Genomic DNA, 17,294 nt, shown 5'->3' with positions numbered 1-17,294 from the left:
TCTGTTGAAGGGCATCTGGGTTCTTTCCAGCTTCTGGCTATTATAAATAAGGCTGCAATGAACATATTGGAGCACGTGTCTTTTTTATATGTTGGGGCATCTTTTGGGTATATGCCCAAGAGAGGTATAGCTGGATCCTCAGGCAGTTCAATGTCCAATTTTCTGAGGATCCTCCAGACTGATTTCCAGAATGGTTTTACCAGTTTGCAATCCCACCAACAATGGAGGAGTGTTCCTCTTTCTCCACATCCTCGCCAGCATCTGTTGTCCCCTGAGTTTTTGATCTTAGCCATTCTCACTGGTGTGAGGTGAAATCTCAGGGTTGTTTTGATTTGCATTTCCCTTATGACTAAAGATGTTGAACATTTCTTTAGGTGTTTCTCAGCCATTCGGCATTCCTCAGCTGTGAATTCTTTGTTTAGCTCTGAACCCCATTTTTAATAGGGTTATTTGTTTCCCTGCGGTCTAACTTCTTGAGTTCTTTGTATATTTTGGATATAAGGCCTCTATCTGTTGTAGGATTGGTAAAGATCTTTTCCCAATCTGTTGGTTGCCATTTTGTCCTAACCACAGTGTCCTTTGCCTTACAGAAGCTTTGCAGTTTTATGAGATCCCATTTGTCGATTCTTGATCTTAGAGCGTAAGCCATTGGTGTTTTGTTTAGGAAATTTTTTCCAGTGCCCATGTGTTCCAGATGCTTCCCTAGTTTTTCTTCTATTAGTTTGAGTGTGTCTGGTTTGATGTGGAGGTCCTTGATCCACTTGGACTTAAGCTTTGTACAGGGTGATAAGCATGGATCGATCTGCATTCTTCTACATGTTGACCTCCAGTTGAACCAGCACCATTTGCTGAAAATGCTATCTTTTTTCCATTGGATGGTTTTGGCTCCTTTGTCAAAAATCAAGTGACCATAGGTGTGTGGGTTCATTTCTGGGTCTTCAATTCTATTCCATTGGTCTATCTGTCTGTCTCTGTACCAATACCATGCAGTTTTTATCACTATTGCTCTGTAATACTGCTTGAGTTCAAGGATAGTGATTCCCCCTGAAGACCTTTTATTGTTGAGGATAGCTTTAGCTATCCTGGGTTTTTTGTTATTCCAGATGAATTTGCAAATTGTTCTGTCTAACTCTTTGAAGAATTGGATTGGTATTTTGATGGGGATTGCATCAAATCTGTAGATTGCTTTTGGTAAAATGGCCATTTTTACTATATTAATCCTGCCAATCCATGAGCATGGGAGATCTTTCCATCTTCTGAGGTCTTCTTCAATTTCCTTCTTCAGTGTCTTGAAGTTCTTATTGTACAGATCTTTTACTTGCTTTGTTAAAGTCACACCGAGGTACTTTATATTATTTGGGTCTATTATGAAGGGTGTCGTTTCCCTAATTTCTTTCTCGGCTTGTTTCTCTTTTGTATAGAGGAAGGCAACTGATTTATTTAAGTTAATTTTATACCCAGCCACTTTGCTGAAGTTGTTTATCAGCTTTAGTAGTTCTCTGGTGGAACTTTTGGGATCACTTAAATATACTATCATATCATCTGCAAATAGTGATATTTTGACTTCTTCTTTTCCGATCTGTATCCCCTTGACCTCCTTTTGTTGTCTGATTGCTCTGGCTAGAACTTCAAGAACTATATTGAATAAGTAGGGAGAGAGTGGGCAGCCTTGTCTAGTCCCTGATTTTAGTGGGATTGCTTCAAGTTTCTCTCTATTTAGTTTAATGTTAGCAACTGGTTTGCTGTATATGGCTTTTACTATGTTCAGGTATGGGCCTTGAATTCCTATTCTTTCCAGGACTTTTATCATGAAGGGGTGTTGAATTTTGTCAAATGCTTTCTCAGCGTCTAATGAAATGATCATGTGGTTTTGTTCTTTCAGTTTGTTTATATAATGGATCACGTTGATGGTTTTCCGTATATTAAACCATCCCTGCATGCCTGGGATGAAGCCTACTTGGTCATGGTGGATGATTGTTTTGATGTGCTCTTGGATTCGGTTTGCCAGAATTTCGTTGAGTATTTTTGCGTCGATATTCATAAGGGAAATTGGTCTGAAGTTCTCTTTCTTTGTTGTGTCTTTGTGTGGTTTAGGTATAAGAGTAATTGTGGCTTCGTAGAAGGTATTCAGTAGTGATCCATCTGTTTCAATTTTGTGGAATAGTTTGGATAATATTGGTATGAGGTCTTCTATGAAGGTTTGATAGAATTCTGCACTAAACCCGTCTGGACCTGGGCTCTTTTTGGTTGGGAGACCTTTAATGACTGCTTCTATTTCCTTAGGAGTTATGGGGTTGTTTAACTGGTTTATCTGTTCCTGATTTAACTTCGGTACCTGGTATCTGTCTAGGAAATTGTCCATTTCCTGCAGATTTTCAAGTTTTGTTGAATATAGGTTTTTATAGTAAGATCTGATGATTTTTTGAATTTCCTCTGAATCTGTTGTTATGTCTCCCTTTTCATTTCTGATTTTGTTAATTTGGACGCACTCTCTGTGTCCTCTCGTTAGTCTGGCTAAGGGTTTATCTATCTTGTTGATTTTCTCAAAGAACCAACTTTTGGTTCTGTTGATTCTTTCTATGATCCTTTTTGTTTCTACTTGGTTGATTTCCGCTCTGAGTTTGATTATTTCCTGCCTTCTACTCCTCATGGGTGTATTTGCTTCTTTTTGTTCTAGAGCTTTTAGGTGTGCTGTCAAGCTGCTGACATATGCTCTTTCCTGTTTCTTTCTGCAGGCACTCAGCGCTATGAGTTTTCCTCTTAGCACAGCTTTCATTGTGTCCCATAAGTTTGGGTATGTTGTACCTTCATTTTCATTAAATTCTAAAAAGTTTTTAATTTCTTTCTTTATTTCTTCCTTGACCAGGTTATCATTGAGTAGAGCATTGTTCAATTTCCAAGTATATGTGGGCATTCTTCCTTGATTGTTATTGAAGACCAGTTTTAGGCCGTGGTGGTCCGATAGCACGCATGGGATTATTTCTATCTTTCTGTACCTGTTCAGGCACGTTTTTTGACCAGTTATATGGTCAATTTTGGAGAAAGTACCATGAGGAGCTGAGAAGAAGGTATATCCTTTTGCTTTAGGATAGAATGTTCTATAAATATCCGTTAAGTCCATTTGGCTCATGACTTCTCTTAGTCTGTCTACGTCTCTGTTTAATTTCTGTTTCCATGATCTGTCCATTGAGGAGAGTGGGGTGTTGAAATCTCCCACTATTATTGTGTGAGGTGCAATGTGTGTTTTGAGCTTTAGTAAGGTTTCTTTTACATATGTAGCTGCCCTTGTATTTGGGGCATAGATATTTAGGATTGAGAGTTCATCTTGGTGGATTTTTCCTTTGATGAATATGAAGTGTCCTTCCTTATCTTTTTTGATGACTTTTAGTTGAAAATTGATTTTATTTGATATTAGAATGGCTACTCCAGCTTGCTTCTTCTGACCATTTGCTTGGAAATTTGTTTTCCAGCCTTTCACTCTGAGGTAATGTCTGTCTTTGTCTCTGAGTGTGTTTCCTGTAGGCAGCAGAATGCAGGGTCCTCGTTGCGTATCCAGTTTGTTAATCTATGTCTTTTTATTGGGGAGTTGAGGCCATTGATGTTGAGAGATATTAAAGAATAGTGATTATTGCTTCCCGTTATATTCATATTTGGATGTGAGGTTATGTTTGTGTGCTTTTCTTCTCTTTGTTTTGTTGCCAAGACGATTAGTTTCTTGCTTCTTCTAGGGTATAGCTTGCCTCCTTATGTTGGGCTTTACCATTTATTATCCTTTGTAGTGCTGGATTTGTAGAAAGATATTGTGTAAATTTGGTTTTGTCATGGAATATCTTGGTTTCTCCATCTATGTTAATTGAGAGTTTTGCAGGATACAGTAACCTGGGCTGGCATTTGTGTTCTCTTAGGGTCTGTATGACATCAGTCCAGGATCTTCTGGCCTTCATAGTTTCTGGTGAGAAGTCTGGTGTGATTCTGATAGGTCTGCCTTTATATGTTACTTGACCTTTTTCCCTTACTGCTTTTAATATTCTTTCTTTATTTTGTGCGTTTGGTGTTTTGACTATTATGTGATGGGAGGTGTTTCTTTTCTGGTCCAATCTATTTGGAGTTCTGTAGGCTTCTTGTATGCCTATGGGTATCTCTTTTTTTAGGTTAGGGAAGTTTTCTTCTATGATTTTGTTGAAGATATTTACTGGTCCTTTGAGCTGTGAGTCTTCACTCTCTTCTATACCTATTATCCTTAGGTTTGATCTTCTCATTGAGTCCTGGATTTCCTGTATGTTTTGGACCAGTAGCTTTTTCCGCTTTACATTATCTTTGACAGTTGAGTCAATGATTTCTATGGAATCTTCTGCTCCTGAGATTCTCTCTTCCATCTCTTGTATTCTGTTGGTGAAGCTTCTATCTTCAGCTCCTTGTCTCTTCTTTTGGTTTTCTATATCCAGGGTTGTTTCCATGTGTTCTTTCTTGATTGCTTCTATTTCCATTTTGAATCCCTTCAACTGTTTGATTGTGTTTTCCTGGAATTCTTTCAGGGTTTTTTGCGATTCTTTCAGGGATTTTTGCGATTCCTCTCTGTAGGCTTCTACTTGTTTATTAATGTTTTCCTGTGTTTCCCTAAGGGAGTTCTTCACGTCTTTCTTGAAGTCCTCCAGCATCATGATCAAATATGATTTTGAAACTAGATCTTGCTTTTCTGGTGTGTTTGGATATTCCATGTTTGTTTTGGTGGGAGAATTGGGCTCCAATGATGCCATGTAGTCTTGGTTTCTGTTGCTTGGGTTCCTGCGCTTGCCTCTCGCCATCAGATTATCTCTAGTGTTACTTTGTTCTGCTATTTCTGACAGTGGCTAGACTGTCCTATAAGCCTGTGTGTCAGGAGTGCTGTAGACCTGTTTTCCTCTCTTTCAGTCAGTTATGGGGACAGAGTGTTCTGCTTTCGGGCGTGTAGTTTTTCCTCTCTACAGGTCTTCAGCTGTTCCTGTGGGCCTGTGTCTTGAGTTCACCAGGCAGCTTTCTTGCAGCAGACAAGTTGGTCTTACCTGTGGTCCCGAGGCTCAGGTTCGCTCGTGGGGTGCTGCCCACGGGCTCTCTGCAGCGGCAGCAACCAGGAAGATATGCGCCGCCCCTTCCGGGAGCTTCAGTGTACCAGGGTTCCAGATGGCCTTTGGTGTTTTCCTCTGGCGTCCGAGATGTGTGTGCAGAGAGCAGTCTCTTCTGGTTTCCCAGGCTTGTCTGCCTCTCTGAAGGTTTAGCTCTCCCTCCCACGGGATTTGGGTGCAGAGAACTGTTTATCCGGTCTGTTTCCTTCAGGTTCCGGCGGTGTCTCAGGCAGGGGTCCTGCCGCTCCTGGGCCCTCCCCCACGGGAGCCCAGAGGCCTTATACAGTTTCCTCTTGGGCCAGGGATGTGGGCAGGGGTGGGCAGTGTTGGTGGTCTCTTCCGCTCTGCAGCCTCAGGAGTGCCCACCTGACCAGGCGGTGAGGTCTCTTTCCCACGGGGTCTGGGAGCAGAGAGCTCCTGTGGGCCGGGATCCGCGGGCGTGGGACTTCCGGTAAACACAGGACGTGCCCGGTCCTAGAGGAATTCTGCCTCTGTGTGTCCCGATTTCACCAGGCAGCTTTCTTGCAGCAGACAAGTTGGTTTTACCTGTGGTCCCGAGGCTCAATTTTGCTCGCGGGGTGCTGCCCACGGGCTCTCTGCGGCGGCAGCAACCAGGAAGCCTTCGTTTTCTTTAAAAAAAAAAATTAGTTTGCTCACATCGCTGAAATATTTTTATCCAGGTTTTTGTCCTTGAGTCAAAAATACCTTGTTATTTTGTTTTCAAAATATAGGAAATGGTCATTACATTCCAAAACAAATGATCAGCATAGAAGAGTTTAGTATTAATCTATAACCGTATAATGACATGCCTACTATAATTATCATGCATGTTCATAAGGAATTCTAATGACATAAAAATGCTTATATAATAATTACAAAAAGCAGGCAAAAACCATTAACTTATGACTCATATTCTAATTATAGTCATTCATACAAAATCCACAAAGAGCTCTGTGCAGTAAAATAATATATTTGCTTTCCTTTTCTTTTTAGTGCTTTGCTTATTTTCTTCATGATATAAGATGTATACTATATATTCCAAGGAAATAATTACGTTTAATGAACAGGATAATTCTGTCCTCATGAATACATTTTTCTAAAGGTCAAAGCAGATGACTAACAATCTTTTTCTTCTTGTAGTTCAAGTACAAGGAAGGCTACCGTAAGCAGCTGGGCCACCACATCGGTGCTCGCGCTATACATGATGACCCCAAGATGATGTGGTCCATGCACGTGGCCAAGATCCAGAGTGACAGGGAGTATAAGAAGGACTTTGAGAAGTGGAAGACCAAGTTCAGCAGCCCAGTGGACATGCTGGGGGTGGTGCTGGCTAAGAAGTGCCAGACCTTGGTCAGTGATGTGGACTATAAGAACTACCTACACCAGTGGACGTGCTTGCCCGACCAGAATGATGTCATCCATGCTCGGCAGGCCTATGATCTCCAGAGCGATGTGAGTGTTGATGGTCATAAAGGCGGGATCAGTGAGTTTATTCCACAACAGAAGGGTTGAATAGATGGCTCAATGCTCACCCGTGCCTTCAAGTGTGTAGGGATAGCGTGCATGTTGTCCTTTTATATGCTAATCCTTAGCATTCATCCAAAGTGAAGTAGTGCTTGAACCGGCTACCTACTAGCTTTTTTTTTTTTTTTTTGGTTCTTTTTTTTCGGAGCTGGGGACCGAACCCAGGGCCTTGCGCTTCCTAGGTAAGCGCTCTACCACTGAGCTAAATCCCCAGCCCCTAGCTTTTATTTTTTAAGAGTCTTCTAATTTGATTTTATGTCCATTGGCTAAAATTGCATTTCCAGCATGGAGATAAATATTTATGGACAATTTGTGTGTCGACAGAACATGTACAAGTCTGATCTCCAGTGGCTGAGAGGCATCGGCTGGGTACCCATTGGCTCTCTGGATGTGGAAAAATGCAAACGGGCCACAGAAATCTTGAGTGACAAAATCTACCGTCAGCCCCCGGACAAATTCAAGTTTACCAGTGTGACTGATTCTCTGGAGCAAGTGTTGGCCAAGAACAATGCCATTACTATGAACAAGGTGAGAGGTCAGAGTTCAAGGAAGCCATGTGGGGCTCCTGAAGCTGAATCCAAGAAACAGGAAGCAGGTGGAGAAAAGAGTTTTACACACTAAGACATCTATATCTATCTTTCATCATTTATTTCTCTAATCTGTTATCTGCCTAGTGTGTTATTCATATTTTACTATTGATTTCGGTTATTATTTCTTGGTTTTGGTGAAGTAGCATATTTTGTGGAAAAATGATCACTGCACTAAAATACTTATTCTCACTATCCTTTTAATTTGTATGTGTTTTTAGACTATCAGAATATATATTACAAATATGCATTCCACTATGAACTAATCAGTTAATGGCATGTATATAATATATACATGTCTCCTTTGTTTATACATTTTCCGTGGTCTTGAAATGCCTATTGATTAGACACTGGTGTTTTTCCTGATGAATGTTATGTCTTCTTTGATAGCGTTTGTACACGGAAGCCTGGGACAAAGACAAGACCCAGATCCACATCATGCCAGATACACCAGAAATCATGTTGGCGAGAATGAATAAAGTCAACTACAGCGAGGTGGGAGTAGATGCCAATACTTAAAACTCTGTGCCAGTTTTCTCTTCAGTTGATCATCCCAGGGTTAGAAAGATGGACGGCACCTTTGTAAAGAATCACCTTTTCTTATTTCATGAGAAAAGCAACATTGGCATTTCTCAGTCACCATCATAAGCGCTACACTTTATGATGGGTTACAATTTAGGATAATTTCTTTTGCATTCATTATAAAAGTTAATGATTTCAGTGATAATCATAAGATGAAGTATATTTTCTTTTATTTAACTTTTTTCTTTTTTAAAAAGCATTTTATTTTATGTGTATGCATGTTTGTCTGTGCACCATGTTCATAACTGGTGCTCACAGAAGCCTGAAGAGGGTGTTTGAGGCCCTGGAACTGGTGTTAAGGATGGCTACTGATGGTTGTGAGCCACCATGTAGGTGGTGGGAATCAAACCCGACCCGGGTATTTTGGAAAGGCTGTCAGTGCTCTTAACCACTAAGCCAACTCTCTAGCCTGGTTGTTCTCAACCCTTGGGTTGCAACCCTTTTGAGGGCCGAATGTCCATTTCACAGAGCTTGCCTAAGGCCATCTGCATATCAGATATTTATATAATGATTTATAGCAAAACTACAGTTAAGAAGTTTATGGTTAATGGTCACTACAACAAGAGGAACTGCACTAAGAGGTCAGAGCATTAGGAAGGTTGAGAACAACTGCTCTACCCACCTCTTTATTAACCCTTGAAATTAAAAACAGACTATGTATGTGTCTCCCCTCAGTGCTTAGTGCAGAGCTTCATAAATATATTTCCCATGTCTACGATATTGCTTTTAAATTGTGCTGTAGTGATAAAGCTTATGACTTCTAAAGTATAAAAATAAATTCATGATATAAAAACCCCACAGCCATCAAACAATACATTGAGAGACTATGAAGGAAACTCTGCCAGGATTATATGTGAATGAGCCTGTTTATTTTTGTGGCTAGTGAGCATAGATCATGCATCCTCATTTTAGAACTCGAGTCTGAGGTAGAGGGAGAGATCAGCCCCTCTCCATGAGATAAACTGCACTCAAGATTGTGCCACCTTGGCTTAAGAATTCCCAGTCACAAAGAGCTTATTTCATAAGTCAACCTATTTGTTCTGGAAATTTCCATTAAAAAAGTATTTCTCTTGGAGTTCTCTCTTCGAACATCCCAAAGTCCTCTGAAACTGGCAGTACCAGAGATCCTGATAACCCAGTGTACTTCCCCTGTGGGCCCCACCCCAGGTTTTCTCTGCAATCTTCATATCCTTACATTCCTAGACATTTCTTCAGTTGGTCAGATGTAACTCCAAGCTGAACAAAATACTATGAGTGGGTTATGCTCAGGACTGAACACACAAACTGTTAGTGTTCAACTTTTGAACCCGTGGCCAGCATTTCTGCACCCTGCTGGAGCACTGGCTGCTATGTCAACGCTGGTGGTGTGCATGATCTTGAATCCTCTTAGACTCTGAGACCTTCCACAGGGGCTACAGTTCATCTCTGTGTCTGCTAGGCTGAGTACGCACATTTGTAATTTATATCTGTCTCAAAGATTGCGGTTCTTCTCTGTGTAATCCCTTCCTGTTAGCTTGAGGCTACAGGTTTAAGCCTGTGGAGATCTTGTGAATCTAAGATTCTGACAGAGACGTGTTATCTTTTATTCTCTAGCTTTGTGCCACCAGCAAGCCGAGCGCCAGTTCTCTGACAGTGCCGATCAATAGACTATTAACCTTATGCACAATGTAACTCGGAGACTTTAGACAGAATCACGGGTCTAAAGTCATTTTATTTGGGAAAGACGGACTGTAGCTGTAGTGATTGCATAACTAGCTCTCTACGGTCACCCAAACTGAAAATATCAAGTCCTCAAGAAATTCTGGAATGTTTGAACCTGTACGGCTGGAAACTTCCAGAGACACCACAGTAGGGCAACAATGCTGGTGAAGCATGGTGAAGGGATCCCTTGCCTGAGTGCTAGCCCACACAGTCTCTTTTCTGCTGTTCTCTTTACACAAATTCAATTTTTTTCTGTTTTCATTTTAGCTAAGATGGGAAAACGCAGTGTAAAATTAATTGTCCTCCCCACTGTAAGATTTTTTTTAGAAGTGAGGGACAAAGTCCACTCAGTACTGGAGAGACTGAATTCAGCGCCTCCGATGCTAGCAAGCACCTTACCGTAGAGCTCTAGCCCTCTCCCTAGTGCCATTTCTTACCTGAAGATGTTCTGCCCCAACTCCAAAATCTTTTCAGTCCATCAGACATTCCCCCCTCATCATTCCTTCATGTACTCTTCCTCCAACTACCAGCTTAGTCTTCGGAAGCCTAGTTTATCATTCAAGGTAGAACCCAAGGGCAGCCTTCTGCAGGGACTTCCCTTACTCTCAGATCACATTGAATAAACTCCTTTCTGGACCACTGCTGTCTCTGTGGTTGAACTCTGTGGTTAAATTGCCTCTTGTGGTTCGGCTTCGCAGCAGTTGGTCCCTTAAGTTACCAGGCTCTCATCACTTCTCCCAGAATGTCGAGGGCTGAGGGAATCCCCGTCTTCATCCCTACCATGTACACAGCATACATAGTCACAGGCACAAAGCCAGGCTGAATAGAGTAAACTACATTCTTTAAACAACAGTTCATCTACATGTTTCCGCCTTAAGTGTTAGCTTAATTTCTCTGGAAAATTTTTCCATGTATATCTGTTTATTTAATTCATTGTAAAAGTTTAGAATAATCTGATGTAATAATCTTCACGGGTATTTTATTTGTTGCTAAAGAAGACTTGGAACTCAGAAATCTCATTATAATAGGCACTATACAGAGAGTTCTATGAATTGTTTAAACCCTCTATTAGTTTTTTAGATGTGAACATCAACATCTAACCAATTGCTTTCTTTTGGGGGGGATGACCCAAATTTAGAGTCTGTATAAACTGGCCAATGAAGAAGCGAAGAAGAAAGGCTATGACTTGCGAAGCGATGCCATCCCCATAGTGGCGGCCAAGGCCTCCAGAGACATCGCGAGTGACGTAAGCTATTAGTTCTCTTCCTATCTGTGAGCAGCATGGTGTAGCATCTTCACTGCATTAAAGCTTTACAAAGTACTTTCCATAGGCTGTGCCTGGTGGTATATGCTGGTAAAGCATTTAGGAGGCAGGGGCAAGGAGTCTGCCTCTTGTTTGAGGTCAGCCTCCACTGTTCAGTGAGTACTTTATCCAGGGTGTCTTAGTTAGTTAACATTTCTATTCCTTTGACAAAAACACCATGACCAAAAAGCAAGTTGGGGATGGAAAGGTTTATTCAGCTTACACTTCCATATCACTGTTTATCATCAAAGGAAGTCAAGACAGGAGCTCAAACAGGGTAGGAACTTAGAGGCAGGAGCTGATGCAGAAGCATGGAGGGATGCTGCTTACTGACTTGTTCCTCATGGCTTGCTCAGCCTGCTTCCTTATGGAACTCAGGATCACCAACCTAAAGGATGGCCTCACTCACAATGGTCTGAGCCCTCCTTAAATGATCACTAATTAAGACAATGCCCTACAGCTAGGTCTTATGGAGGCAGCCTCTCAACTCAGGTCTCCTTCTCTCAGATAACTCTAGTGTGTGTTGAGTTGACCTAAAACTAGCCAGGCCACAATGTGGCTTACACACACACACACACACACACACACACACACACACACACACACACACACACACACACACAAATTACCTCCTTTGTATGAAAAATTTCAGAAGCCTGGTTTTGGATGGGATGGGAGAGTTGCTATTTCTGAAAAGGATTTGTGTGTTTTCAGAGGAAAAAAAATCAGTTCCCAGGAACAGAGTGTGAGAGAAGGCTAGAGCAGAGCAGCAGGCTTGGATAGTTATGTAAGAGTAACCATAGGCTCACAAGAGAAACTGCAGTGAAACCCACAGCCTACATTCTGTTGGGGAGCTGGGTCCAGCTTTATGTGGTGTTTTAATGCATAGTATTTAAAAATGCATATAACATTTGATGTTACAACTCACCCTTGTGGGATTGTGAAGAGAAAGTATTTACCAGTATGAGGTGGAGGCTCCTAGCCCAGGCTTACACCTTACATGTAGTCCCAGGTTATGCAGTGTAGCACACTCTTTCCCTGCTTTATCCCATGGTAAGACCATTCTTCTTTCCTGGTGCCTCCCAGATTCTTGAGGAATGGATACCTGCTATAAATACCAAGGGTTGCTGTTCACAAATATAGTGGTAGACTATTTTTTAATACCAGAAGTGTATATCAGCCCCCTCCTTGCCTCAGTAGAAGGATGTGTGCCAACAGTAATAGATAATTAAATAATTTTAAGAACGCTACTAAGATCGTTCTATGTATTATCTTCATAATCTACCAAGGTGGTAGATGCTTCCTTATCTCCACTTTATGAATTATTCAAACAGCTTTATTGAAATCAGCCTTAATAGCTGGTGACATTTAAACTAGACAAACTCATGCCTTCCCACTATGCCAGTCCTCTTCAGTTATCTTTAAAATTGGAAGCCTATACTAGAGAGCGTATTCTAGGCTTGGGTTCCCCAGTGGAGTCACTGAACTTATAATAATAATAATAATAATAATAATAATAATAATAATAATAATCCCACCACTGTTGACCTATGAGGACACAGAATACAATGGCCTTAAGAGCACACTTAAACAGATGGGTTGCTATAGCAATTTTACCAAATAACCAGTCTTTATGATGATGATAGAAATTGGCCAATAATACTGAATATGGGAATCTGATGTGGAATATCTCCTTTGTTGCACAAGCTAGCTTCTTTAAGCTACTTTTCAGCTTAATAAACACATAGTGTTCCCATGTACATTCCTTTCCAGCCATGCTTTCAGTGTGTAAGATCCGATTCTTCAGGATCCCCCTGTTTAAGTGTCCTCATTCTGACTCCTATGAGTTCCCCAGTGTGTGTGTTTCCTGTTTTTGGGACTATGTCTTAGTGCCAGACCATAGGTTGCTTGAGGTAACTAACCTATGTATGTTGTATGAAATCTACTTCACCAAATCTACTTCTTTAAGACTAAAGGCCAAGATGCTGTCTGGAGTTGGTGTTCATCAGAAAAGTTCAGTTAAACGATAATGAAAGTAATAGGATTTTGTACGAGTCTTTTACATCGAAGTGTTTATAATAGAAGCCTGATTTATGAATTTTCACTTTAGTACAAATACAAAGATGGCTACCGTAAGCAGCTGGGTCACCACATCGGTGCCCGCAACATCGAAGATGACCCCAAGATGATGTGGTCCATGCACGTGGCCAAGATCCAGAGTGACAGGGAGTACAAGAAGGACTTTGAGAAGTGGAAGACCAAGTACAGCAGCCCAGTGGACATGCTGGGGGTGGTGCTGGCCAAGAAGTGCCAGACCTTGGTCAGCGATGTGGACTATAAGAACTACCTACACCAATGGACGTGCTTACCTGACCAGAATGATGTCATCCATGCTCGGCAGGCCTATGATCTCCAGAGTGATGTGAGTATGATATTTATAAAAGAGCCTCCAAGCTATATGAAAAGGTCAGCCCTTACACACCACCCATGGGCCTATTCAAGCTAAAATTTTTTGGTTGGTAAATGGCATCCTTATAAGGAAATGCCGTTTCCTAACTACATTTGATTCTGTGAAGACAGAACTCTAATTAAATAAAATGTGAAACAAGAGTCCTCGAAAGGAAAACATTTTCTTACATTCTTCAGGAAGTTAGCTTTTTCGTAAAAGCGAATTTTTAGTTTCAAAAATGACTCTGGAAGGCTGGCAATGTAACTCAGTGGTAAAATGCTTGTCTAGTGTGTATAAGGCCTGGATCTAATCCCCTGTAACACATACACACACACACACACACACACACACACACACACACACACACACACTGTAGAATTTGCTGTTGGTTTCCTCGGCAGTTCTCGTCAAGGGACTGCTAACGCCAGTGCAGCGCTCAGTCTGCCCCCAGATGATGGACGAAGCTGCTGCTTTTGCAAAGCTGTTGGATGGTTTTGCTGACATTTGCTCCATTTGTGTAGGGTGTCAGCTGCTAATGACTAACCCGAGTGCCTCTTGGCAGCAAAAGGCCATCTTGGATCTGGATGTGAGAAGCACATTTCTAACACCGGGCGTTTGATAAACATGTGAAGCAATCACCAAGCATTAGAGAGCTTTGGAGAATGAGATAAATCCACAATAATCACACGTTAATGACTGAGCTCTTCAACCACCTGCTCTGTGCTTTGTGGGTTTTCCAGAAGGGGAGTTAACAGGGGTTAGCCGCATACAGTAGCAACAGTGATAGGCTGCTGGCCGCTGGCCACTGGCTGCCAAGTGCCAGTTCTGGATTGCTTTCCTCTCGCCGTGGCTGGTCTTGGTGCTACAGGATGTATTCACTGCAGACACAGCAGTACTGTGCTAGCCAGCCTTGCTGTGTCTCCTTAAGCATGATGAACAGGCCATGCAGGGCAGTACCAGAGGCTTTGTCTGTGAAATTCCCGTTTATCTTTGTGAGATGAATGACTCTACAAACTTGTCCTATGCCTCCTACCCTGAGAAAGGGGTGGGAAAGTGAAGGAAACCCTAGCCCAGTAATGTGCAGTATTTTTTGTCCCCAATCCTCGGTTGTATGGCAGCTGTCCACATTCTGGGAACCTCAAGGGTTCCTTATTGTATGCCCCTTGTTATGTTAAGTCAACTCATTTTTTTATGAAGATAACTTGCGATATAAGAAAAAGTGTAGTGAAGGCAAAAATCCAGTTCAACACAACACCCCAAAAATCCCTGCACTTGGGGTTTTCCAAACCACATTGCTTCGCATCCCAGTTTTCATTAAAAAATATATTACTAACATTTTTACATGTCATTATTCTTAGAAAGTAAAAGTTTTGATAGCTACAGAATATTCCACGTGGATAAGGCCATACATGGATTTCTGGGCAGGTTGTTGTGGGCCATGCATGATTCTTCCCATTCTGGGTTGGTGGGCATTCTGTCCTCTGCACGTTATTTATGAACGCCATTAGCATGACCCACAGACATTAGTGGGATCATTCCTTTCCTTACAGTTAAGTATTTGGCATATTTTTACTGTGAATAGGAAAGCATTTCTGGGTCATTTTTGAACATAGTCCTTCTGCTCATCTGCCTGCTTCATGAAGCTTGCTCTCTGTGAAAACAACAGAATGCCACTCTCTTATTGATGCCCTTTGCATCTTTACCATAAATGCACTTGGCACCACTCTTTGCCCTCGATGAAGAAGGGCCTGTGGCCTCTTTTCCTCTTCCCAGAATGTGTACAAGTCAGATCTCCAGTGGCTGAGAGGCATCGGCTGGGTCCCCATCGGGTCTCTGGATGTGGTCAAGTGCAAGAGGGCCGCAGAGATCCTGAGTGACAACGTCTACCGCCAGCCTCCAAACAAGTTCAAGTTCACCAGTGTGACTGACTCTCTGGAGCAGGTGCTGGCCAAGAGCAATGCCCTCAACATGAACAAGGTGAGGACGATACCTCAGACTCCCTAAGCACCTTTCCACCTGAGTGGCTAGTGGGTCCAAAGTCCCACAATGGGACAGGATCATATTTAACTTTTAAATTGTTCTTGACATCTAATAAGTCTCATTCTTTCCTGCTTGAGTCTGGGTAACAAGCAGTAAGACCCAGACCTCTAGATAATGCCTAATATTCAAGTCCAGCTTATTTTTCCTAATTGCATCAACAATCCCATTTTAATTTGACTTTCTGGAGTGCCTATCTTAAATGGTTTTATTTCAATGTCTTACCTCATTTTAATAGCGATTATACACAGAGGCCTGGGACAAAGACAAGATTCAAATTCACGTGATGCCTGATACACCAGAGATTGTGCTGGCAAGGCAGAACAGGATCAACTACAGCGAGGTAGGGGCTGCGAAAGCCGTGGGGAGATTCTCATACAGGGTGGTGGGAGATGTGGGCACTTGATAATATTGTCCTTTCATGTGAACATTGGCCCACCCCCTTCCATTTCTGGGTCAGATGTTACATTTCATGAGATTCTGCAAGCAAACTGAACTCTGGCCTCTTAGATGTTGAAGTCATTCCTAAAGCGAACCAATAGAACAAGGAGTAATTTTTGGTACTTCTAAAGGGTCAGCTTGCCAGATAAAACAGTGGCTCATTATTTACCCCAATAAATAATATTCATTTGCCTGAAATTCAAGGTGACCTGGTGTTAAGTATATTAATGTGCTATATTTTAACTGGCTAAGTCTCATAGTGCTAGCAAGGAGTCTTTATTAATGCACATCTTTTCCCCACATTGGTCTTGAATTAAAATGAAGGAGCAGGAACTATAGTCAAAATATCACTTAAAAAACTGCTAAAATTAAATCAAACAACACAGTGTATGTGAGAGTTAAACAAACTTGCTTTACCCAACAATCAGGATCAAGTTTCTCTGCTTAGGTACAGGCTATGCCAGAGGAGGCAGTCTGTCCTTTCTGGTCTTCAGAGACGCTGCCCTTCTGAGAGGGCAGGAGACTGGTTACTAAGAGAGAGGTGGAAATGTACCTGTATTCCCAGCGGGAAGACAGATAACTGTACCATCTGGGGCAGAGAGAAAAGCAAGGCATAGAAAGATCAGAGGTAAAGGAGCTGAGGCTCTTTTGAGGAAGGACACTCCAGGAACAATGCCAATGTCTGGTTTATTCACAGAAAGTGCAATTTTATAGACATGTTTTACTAATAGAGCCAGAATCTAATCTTAGAGTTGTAATTATTGTCCACGATGCCCAAAGTTCTGTCTTAATTTTTTACTCATTTTAAACACCGTTAAGGATATTGCCTGCTATAACAAAAGTTTAAATATAGAAGACATAAGTAAAAGCATATGTCATTTAAGTGAAAGGAGTAATACTGAACATACTGCTCCCCATTTTCGTTTTTACTTAGCAGCACATATGGGTTATATTTTATCAATCTATATTACTAAATTATATGAATCTATACTGATAGTCTTTAATCATTAATCTACACATGCTATATAAACTTACAATAATGAAATATCTAATAAATTCTATCAATTTTAATACCCATTACTATGTCTCATCTATTTTACCTGCCCCTACCTCCCAAGTGCTGAGATGACAGACATACTCCACCCCACACAGCTAAATACTTTTCGAAGAATCTAGAATTCATTTGCTTTTCCCTATCACTAGAGCTTAGATCGTATCCAGTTCTACCCTTTACAAATCATGTGGTGGAAGTCACTTGATACTCTTCATAACGTTGCCCTTGGCCCTTTTCTCTCTCCGTAGAGCCTGTATAAACTGGCCAATGAAGAAGCAAAGAAGAAAGGCTATGACCTGCGTGTCGATGCTATCCCCATCGTGGCGGCCAAGGCCTCCAGAGATATTGCCAGTGATGTGAGTAGTGACAGATAGATATTATGTGGATGGATGGGTTGGGGAAGCAGGCTCAGTATCACAGTGACAAGATGCATTCAGATGCCAGTTATTGTAAATCACACAAATACTTTTTATTTTAAAGCAAAATTCATTTTTATTTCCAAAAGGTTAATATC

At 41.5% G+C, this 17,294-nt stretch overlaps 1 protein-coding gene across 48 annotated transcripts in view; it reads left to right on the top strand.

Annotated features, from left to right (window-relative positions):
- The window catches only part of Neb (nebulin), a 197,931-nt gene that overhangs the window by 78,653 nt on the left and 101,984 nt on the right, over positions 1–17,294 (top strand). For 47 of the 48 annotated variants that reach the window (XM_039106300.1, XM_039106274.1, XM_039106258.2 and 44 more), the window contains 8 exons: positions 6,243–6,554; positions 6,951–7,154; positions 7,604–7,708; positions 10,635–10,742; positions 12,910–13,221; positions 15,022–15,225; positions 15,524–15,628; positions 17,029–17,136. In XM_039106300.1, coding sequence (XP_038962228.1) covers positions 6,243–6,554; positions 6,951–7,154; positions 7,604–7,708; positions 10,635–10,742; positions 12,910–13,221; positions 15,022–15,225; positions 15,524–15,628; positions 17,029–17,136 — 1,458 coding nt within the window. The remainder of the gene's footprint in view (positions 1–6,242; positions 6,555–6,950; positions 7,155–7,603; positions 7,709–10,634; positions 10,743–12,909; positions 13,222–15,021; positions 15,226–15,523; positions 15,629–17,028; positions 17,137–17,294) is intronic. The other variant, XM_063283589.1, reaches the window with a different exon arrangement.

Source organism: Rattus norvegicus, chromosome 3 (assembly GCF_036323735.1).
Source record: "Rattus norvegicus strain BN/NHsdMcwi chromosome 3, GRCr8, whole genome shotgun sequence".
NCBI lineage: Eukaryota > Metazoa > Chordata > Mammalia > Rodentia > Muridae > Rattus > Rattus norvegicus.
This window is presented reverse-complemented; position numbering and strand designations above follow the sequence as displayed.